The 8,788-nt window shown below is 50.1% G+C and overlaps 2 protein-coding genes across 2 annotated transcripts in view; both read left to right on the top strand.

Moving 5' to 3' along the window:
- Nucleotides 1-8,788, top strand: part of LOC113457658 (zinc finger protein 420-like) — a 1,205,902-nt gene that overhangs the window by 331,502 nt on the left and 865,612 nt on the right. The gene's annotated exons all lie outside the window — the stretch shown is intronic.
- The window catches only part of Prodh2 (proline dehydrogenase 2), a 12,694-nt gene that overhangs the window by 2,039 nt on the left and 1,867 nt on the right, over nt 1-8,788 (top strand). The window contains exons 5-9 of the mRNA XM_005361246.3: nt 3,103-3,183; nt 3,256-3,411; nt 3,490-3,656; nt 6,827-6,937; nt 8,181-8,266. Of these exons, the coding sequence (XP_005361303.1) occupies nt 3,103-3,183; nt 3,256-3,411; nt 3,490-3,656; nt 6,827-6,937; nt 8,181-8,266 (601 nt within the window). The remainder of the gene's footprint in view (nt 1-3,102; nt 3,184-3,255; nt 3,412-3,489; nt 3,657-6,826; nt 6,938-8,180; nt 8,267-8,788) is intronic.

The following is an 8,788-nucleotide window of genomic DNA, read 5'->3' as shown; positions in this document are numbered from 1 at the left end:
TTTTGTTTTGTTTTTGAGACAAGGTCTCTTTACATAGCCCTGGCTGTCCTAGAATTCATCATGTAGACCAGGCTAAGGTGGATCTCACAAAGATCAGCCTGCTTCTGCCTCTCAAGTGCTGGGATTGAAGGCATTTGCCAGCACATCAGCCTGTCCCATTTTATGTTTTAACAGGCAGGCTCTCGCTGAACCTGGAGCTCACTGTAATGGCTACACTGGCTGACAGGAGCCCCAGGGTCCCCAGGTCTCCATCCCTAAAAACCTGCTAGGGATACAGTAGCCCAGTCTGTTCGGAATACACAATTCTCCTGCCTCAGCTATTTCAGTGTTGGGATTATAGGCATTTGCCACTATACTGGGCCTCTTTTTTATTGTTCTGTGAGTTTGAGAATGTTTTGTAACAAAATGTTAACAAGCAAGGCATAACTGTACACTTCTAGAAGCCCAGCACTCGGAGGTTGAAGTGAGATCTCCAGTGTAAAGCCATCCTGGGCTACAGAGTGGTGTCCTGGGCAAAAACAAGCAAACAAAAGTAAACAAGAACTACAGATGTAGCCTGGGGGTAGAATTTCCCTACAATATACCAGTAAGAGGTCGGGGGAATAACTCAGTGGGAGAGCCCCTGCCTAGAATCCCCCAGTGAGGGGCTGGGCTGTGGATATGTAATAGAGAGCTTGCCTAGTCTTCACAAGGTCTGGGTTTATCCTCAGCACTGCAGGGAAAATGATTAAAAAGTAATCCCAGCACTCGGGAGGCAGAGGCAGGCGGATCTCTGTGAGTTCGAGGCCAGCCTGGTCTACCAAGGGAGTTCCAGGACAGGCTCCAAAGCTACAGAGAAACCCTGTCTCGAAAAACAAAAACAAACAAACAAACAAAAAAAAAAGTAAAAAGTTCATTGTGCAGTGATCGCCCACACACCTGCCACCTTCAACATTTAGCCACACTGCCATCCCAGTAAACCACCTTTAGATACCAACACTTGAAATGGCCTGGCATTATTTGCCTATAAGCTGTGCATATCCTCCCATGCCCTTTAATCCTCTCTGGGCGACTTGTCACCAGATGCAGTGCAAATACTGCACAAACGGCCACCCTGTGGCATCAGGGAAGATGTGTCTAAGCGGCTGTCCTGCTGCTGTAATAACCACTCTGATGAAAGTAACTGCAGGGAGGAGGGTTGATCTGGGCTTCATAATGTGTGGTGCAGTCCGCCATCACGGGAGATCGGGGTGGCAGGAGGTTGAAGCAGTTGGTCCCTCGGCATCTAGGATCAGAAAGCAGGGAGCCACGGGTGCTAGTTTCCTGCTGCTTAGCTCCATTCCTCCATCATGCAGTCCAGGATCCCCACAAAGGAACGTACACCACCTCTGCTGGTGCATCTCCCCACCACAACACAAGACAATCCTCCACAGGCATGCCCGGAACGCTGGTCTCTCAGCTTGACTGTTCTAACCATCTCAGAGGATAACGACAGCATATGACTGTCTACGCTCAGTGTAGGCGCAGGGTTTTCCTTTTCCTTTTTCTTTTTCTTTCTTTTTATTTGTTTTGTTTGTTTTTCAAGACAGGGTTTCTCTGTGTAGTTCTGGCTGTCCTGGACCTCACTTTGTAGACCAAACTGACCTCTAACTTGCAGAGTTTCCCCCTACCTCTGCCTACTAGATGCTGGGATTAAAGGTGTGCACCACCACTGCCCGGCTGGCTTTTTCTTTTTAAATAAATCACTTTATTTGTCATTGCATGTGTGTGCACCACACGTGGGCAGTGCCTTCAGAGGCCCTAAGAGGGCGGTAGCTCTCCAGAAGCTAGAGAGACACACAGTCTCCTGCCGAGAGTGCTAGGAACTGAATTCTGGTAAAGCAGGACATGGTGTCTCCAGCTCTGCAAGGCTTTTCTGAAATTTTTTGACCTGCCATGGGCTGAATCCATGGAAACAGAACCTAGAGTTGGGACGGGGGAGGTAATGGCACCTGCTGCCCATGGATCCATCTTACTTTGTGACGCTTCTCGGTGGCTGACGTCAGTTCATTTCTGCACCAAGTGCTTCAGGCTGTGAAGCACGCAGGTTAAAGCTTCCTAATTGTTTAAGCTAGATTTGTCTTAAGAGTTAAAAAGATTTTTGTTGAATGAAAACTACAAATCAAAGCGGGTTTGGCTATAAACACCTCCAAACCAGCACTTGGGAAGTGGAGGGAGAAGGAGCAGAAGCTGGAGGTTATCTTGACTACACAGTAAATTTAGGTGAGCCTGGGATACATGAGAACCTGCGGGGGCAAAGATACGCCTTGATGAACTTCAGCAAACACACACACAGTAGGACCACACAGATCCCCTTCCATACATGGGGCCTTCCCATCACTGCAGAATCCCCGTCAGTCTGAGGGTGAGTTTTGTTTTGTTTGATCTTTTCTTTTTTACTTATTTATTCTTTAGGTTGGGGCTCATATAGGCCAGGCTGGCCTCTCACTCACTTTGTAGCCCAGGATAGCCTTTAGCTCCCGATCCTCCTGCCTCCATCTCCTGATAGGATTACAGGTGTGCACTGCCATGCCTGGTTTATGAGAGAGTTCCATGTCTTTTTTGAGACTGGGTCTCATTCCGACTTTCTAAACTCTCTCTCTTTCTTTTCTTTTTTATTATATTTTAAAATGTTACTGCTTTTATTTATTTGTTTGTTTGTTTCTTTGTTTGGTGTGTGTGTGTGTGTGTGCATGTGTGCACCCCTGTAAACACGCATGACAAAGCATGGAGTGGAGGGGTCAGAAAACACCTTCGAGGAGTCAGCTGTCTCCTTCCGCCACGTGGGTCCTGAGACTTGAACTCAGGTCATCAGGCTTCGCAGCAGGTGGCTCAGCCACTGAACCATCTCGCTGGCCCTCCTTCTTTCTCACTGGATAGACTAGCTCAGGCTTCCTCGGCCTCTCAAATCGCAAGATTGCAGCACAGGCCACTACACCCTGCGAGTCACTTTCTGATTTCCCACAAATTCTTCACAGACAGACAGACACACATACACACATACTTTACCTGTGAAAGAGGGGACTTGGGTCCTGAAGGGAGCCAGTGGTCCTGAGCACTGTCCCCTTCCCTAATGCCCCTTAGAACTTGCAGGTCTCCTACCTCAACGCCGAACAGAATCAGCACCTGCAGGCCTCTCTCAATCGCTTACATCAAGTGGCCCAGGTAACACGTGGGTGCCCTGGCTCCCCACCTCGCGGACACTGCTGGCCCTGACACCTTTCTCTCCCCCTTCAGTATGCCCGGGCCCAGCACGTGAGGCTCCTGGTGGACGCGGAGTACACTTTCATCAACCCCGCCCTCTCCCTGCTCGTGGCTGCCCTGGCCTTGCGCTGGAACAGACCAGAGGAAGGCGGGCCCTGGGTGTGGAACACTTACCAGGCCTATCTGAAGGTGGGCAGTGTGCTCTAAAGGGCTGTGGGTGGGGACCCAGCACCCTGACCCTCCTGAGTCTGCCTGTGCGCCCTGCAGGAAACTCACGAACGGCTGGAGCGGGATGCTGATGCTGCACACAAGGCTGGCCTGGCGTTTGGGGTGAAGTTGGTACGAGGTGCCTATCTGGACAAGGAGAGAGCCATGACTCAACTCCAGGGGAAGGAAGATTGCACTCAGCCTGACTATGAGGCCACTAGTCGAAGGTAGGGACAAGGCTGAGAGGCTATAGGAAAAATAATAAATACTATAATATGTCACAAGGCTGAGGAAGCAATGATAGGGTTCCTATCGCTGGGGAGAGACGCTGTGACCACGGCAACTCTTATAAAGAAAACATTTCATTGTGGTAGCTCGCTTACAGTTCAGAGTTCAGTCCATTATCATCACGACAGGACATGGCAGCGAGCAGGCAGACATGATGCCTGAAAGGTAGCTGCTACATGTTGATATACGGGCAACAGGAAGTAGACTGACTCACTGGGTGTGACTTGAGCATCTGAGACCTCAAAGCCTGCCTCTACAGTGACACACTTCCTCCTTCAAGGCCCCACCTCCCATTAGTGCCAGCACAACAGGGAAAGTGATTGTTGCACGAGGACCGAGTGCCAGGGTACACAGCTGTGACTCCAATGCTCCAACATTGGAGACAAGCAGATGCTCTAGGCTCACTAGGGGTCAAGGCAGCTGAAACATCCATCTCTAGGTTCAGTGAGAGACCCTGACTCCAACAGTAAGATGCACAGAGTTGGAGGAAGAGACCCAACATTGATCTCTGCCTTCTACATGTGCATACATAGGGAGCAAACATGTACGTGCATAAGTGCTCACACACGCGCGCACACACACAAGTGCACACACACACGTGCACACGCGCGCGCACACACACAGACACACACACTCACGAATCCACATGTGGTATCTTGTTACTGTGTTGAGAAAACAGACTGGAGGATCCCTGGAGCTCACTGGCCAACAAGTCCAACCTAATCAGCAAGCCCCAGGTCCCAGTGAGAGACCCTGTCTCAAAACACAAGGTGGAGGGTGACAGCTCAGGGGATAAAGTGCTTGTCTCAGAAGCACAGTGAAGGCAGGTCAGATCCCCAGAACCCATAGGAAAAGCTGAGCCAGTGTGGTGGCTGCCTGTCATTCCAGACTTGAGAGGCAGAGACGGGGGTCCCGGGGGACAAGCTGCTAGCTAGACTAGACAGAACTGATGAGCCTGGGTCCAGTGAGAGCCTGTCTTAGTAAATAAAGTGAAGATCCATCGAGAAAGACACCCAGCGTCAACCTTGGGCCACAACCCACACACGTACACATGTGCACCTGAACACACAGACATGTGTGCATGCACAAGCACACATACACACACTTAAATAGCATGTAACTCTTCTTCTGGGAGTAAAGCAGGTTGCATAAGCCTGACAGTCACTCTGCCACTGAGCCACACCCCAGCTCCTCTCTGGGGGATTCTAGGCAGAGGCTCTGCCACTGAGCCACGCCCCCAGCTCCTCACTGGGGGATTCTAGGCAGGGACTCTACCACTGAACCACACTCCAGCCCCTCACTGGGGGATTCTAGGCAGGGGCTCTACCACGGAGCCATGCCCCCAGTCCCTGACTGGAGAATTCAACCACTAAACTATATCTCCAGCCATCCTTTTACTTTTGTTTTTGAAACAGACTTGTTAAGTTCCCAGGGTGACCTTGAGCTCACTCTATAGCACAGGCAGACTTTGAACTTGCAATCCTCCTGCCTCATTGTCCAAAGTAACTGGAATGACAGTCCTGCCCCACCAGACCTGTACAATGGATGTCATCTCTCACTTGCTCATCACCAGCCATGGGGGTCTGTGCCAAACATCTTGTGTGTGTGTTCACATCACTTCCTCTCCAGGATTTGGAACACTGTTGTTTCCCACCTGGACAGCAACGTCCTCCTTCACCCCCAAAACCCCAGCCCTCAACCCCCTCCCCGCTTACAGCTTTCCTCCGCACATCATCATTCCTAAGGCTGCCTCCCGACTGGTGGACACCTGGGTTGCTACGAATCTTCTGTAGATGTATTCATCGCTCTTCTTGATGCTTGACAAAATCCCCGACAGTAGCAAATTAAGGAAAGAAGGGCTTGTTTTAACTCATGCTTGAGGGGACAGAGTTCATAGTATCAGGGCAGCATGACAGTGAGAGGCGCTGATCACATCACGTCCATGCCAGGAAGCAGAGAGGACTGGATGCCAGTGCTCAGCTTATTCCACCCAACCCCTCTAAGTTTTGTTTGTTTCATTTGGTTGGTTTTTTTGTTTGCTTTGGTTGGCTGGTTTTTTGAGATAGGGTTTCTCTGTGTGACAGTCCTAGCTCTTCTGGAACTAGCTCTTGTAGACCAGGCTGGCCTCAAACTCACAGAGATCCACCTGTCTCTGCCTCCTGAGTGCTGGGATTAAAGGCCTGTGCCACCATGCCTGGCTCTTACTTTCTCTCTTTTGTTTTTTAACCAGGGACCACAATACATAAAATGGTGCCACCCGCATTCAGTGTGTGTCGCAGGGGCTTAGGGGTTCTTTCTTTCCCAGTTAAACTTCTGTGACAATGTCCAATGCCATCACGGACATGCCAGGAATTTTCTCTTATACATAATGTCCACATCATGTCGTATTGAAAATTAAGACAACCAATTAAGACAGGATTGGTGAGGTGGCTCAGCAGGTAAAGGTGCTTGCCACCAAGCCTAATGGCCTGAGTTCCTCCCTAGGACCTCTGTGGTAGAGGGGGAGACCATGTGGAGAGACCTCCACGTGTATGCTCTAGAACACACACACACCACACACACACACACACTGAAAAAAATATTATTTAAGAAAAAAATCCCCTTTAATCCCAGCACTTGGGAGGCAGAGGCAGGCGGATCTCTGAGAGTTTGAGGCCAGCGTGGTCTACAAGAGCTAGTTCCAGGACAGGCTCCAAAAGCTACAGAGAAACCCTGTCTCGAAAAACCAAAAAAAGAAAAAAATCCACCCATGCTATAGAGACCAATCCTGGGTAGTGCCATCTTGGGCGGAGACATGGTTTTGCTGTGAGACAGTCATTGGGTCAGAAGCCGTCCACTTCACAAGCCCATGCTCGTCATGCCTGTTGATGAGAGGCTAAGGCAGGACTGGGCTACATAATGAGCCTGAGTGTCAGAACAAAACAAAGTCCTGCTTTTCACCCCAACGTCCATCCTGACTTCTACTAAGGAAGCTTGATAAAGGTTACACGAGAGGGCAACGGTTCCGAGGAGCTCCTGCCTGAAGACCAAAGGAGGCAGGAGTCCCATCGACCATTGATTGCACTTGGCCCTCAATCCCTGGAGAGCTGAGCAGAACTTCCCCCTTCAGTTACAGTCGCTGTCTGGAGCTGATGCTGCGCCGCGTGTCCCAGCATGGTCCCCTGTGCCACCTTATGGTGGCTTCTCACAATGAAGAATCCGTTCTCCAAGCAACTAAGCGGTACGAGGTTGGAGGAGGGGAAACCAGTATGCCTAAGAAGCCCCACCCCTCTCTGTGACTACAAGACGGTGATGGGAAGGCAGTAGTATGGGGGGGACAATGAGGAGGTACATGGGGGGGATTTTAATTTCAACCTGGCATGATGATATACACCTATTGTCCTCAGAAGGCGGAGGCAGGAGGATCAAGAAATTGATGCCTACTGGGTTACACAGTAATAAGGTTTTTTTTTTTTTTAATTAGCCCCTTCTATGCCTGTGTATGTCCTATAGGCTCAGATGTGAAAGGCATTGCTCCTTATTCCCTGAGACATAGGGAGGACTGGGGACTCCAGAGAGCAGCTGAGGCTCAATGGGTGGAAGTCTCATGAGAGCCCATGAGAATTGTTATTGATTAATTGGTTTGATTTATATGTGTGTGTGTGTGTATATGTGTGCACCCATGAGTGCAAGTACCAGGGGAGGCCAAAAGAGGGTGCTAGACTCCCTGGAGCTGGGGTTGCCGGCACTGTGAGCTGCCTGACTTGGGTACTGGTAACCGAACTGGGCTTCTCTGCAAAAGCAAGAGCTCTTTGTTAAATTTTATTTGACTTTTTAAAAATGTTATGGATTTGGGCATTTTGCCTGCATGTGTAATGTGTGCCCATGTGCCTGCCTGGTGCCTGCAAAGACCAGAAGAGGGCACCAGATTCCCTGGAACTGGAGTTGTAGACAGTTGTTGAGTTGCTACGTGGGTGTTGCGAGTCCAGTCGTGTCTTCTGGGAGAGTAGTCAGGGCTTTTGACCACAGAGCCATTTCGCCAGCCCTGCAGCGGTATTTGCCATCGGGTTTGGGGCTAGAGTCATTTCTCAGAATCTGTGCAAATTTGTCCTAGGACCAATTTCCATGGAAACCAACATTTTCAGATGTTCAAGTCCCACACATCGGATGACATAGTATTTGAATATTTGCATATGACCCACGAACATGCTCCTGTAGGCTTGAAACCGTCATGCTTATTCACAACACCTAGAGCAATGAATGTAAACACTACATACATAGTTACACCAATCTAAGGGGGAAACCTATGCCGGTGTTTACACAGACCTGATCCACCCTCATATCTGATCTCTGGTTGAATGTGTGGGTGTGGAATGTGGATCCAGCTGGCCAACTGCTCTTTCTCCATATTTGAATGCTCGGGTGGCTGGCTTGTCTCTAGATGTAGCCACTGTCTGGACTGATAACACGACCCCCTTCTGCAGTATGTGGGAGCTGGGCATTCCTCTGGATGGGCCGGTCTGTTTTGGACAACTTCTGGGCATGTGTGACCACGTCTCCCTGGCACTAGGTATGTGAATGGCTCACCCTCAACCTTCCACCCCCACCCTCACCCTCTCATTCCCTCTCACCTGGAGCCCTCCTGCTGTTTCCCGTCATGAACTGGCCCCACTCTCACAGAGAACCTGCAGCTGGCTCACCCTCCAGTTCCTCCCGGACGCATCAGTTTTCCGGGATTTGGAACCCTAACAGGGATATGCCCTGTGTCTTCTCTCCTGACCTGTGCTGGTTCTCGTTTATGGTGCCATATTGCCTGCACTTTAGGGTCCTGACTGCTGCTCCCTACGGCCTTAGACTGAATTCCTTTCCTTCATGGGTTACTAAGGGTAACAAGAGCACTTTATTACTGGAAAGATGGCTCAATGGGTAGAGCACCTAACGTGCAAGCCTGAAGACCTGAGTTCAAATCCCAAGGCTCCATGCCAAAGCTAGACAGTAAGGCAGATGTCTACCATCCTAGAATGCCTATGGAAATGGGAGGCAGAGGCAGGAGGTTCCCCAGTAGCTTGCGGCCGAATAGTCTAGTTTTATG

The sequence above is a fragment of the Microtus ochrogaster genome, linkage group LG4 (assembly GCF_000317375.1).
Source record: "Microtus ochrogaster isolate Prairie Vole_2 linkage group LG4, MicOch1.0, whole genome shotgun sequence".
Lineage (NCBI taxonomy): Eukaryota > Metazoa > Chordata > Mammalia > Rodentia > Cricetidae > Microtus > Microtus ochrogaster.
This window is presented reverse-complemented; position numbering and strand designations above follow the sequence as displayed.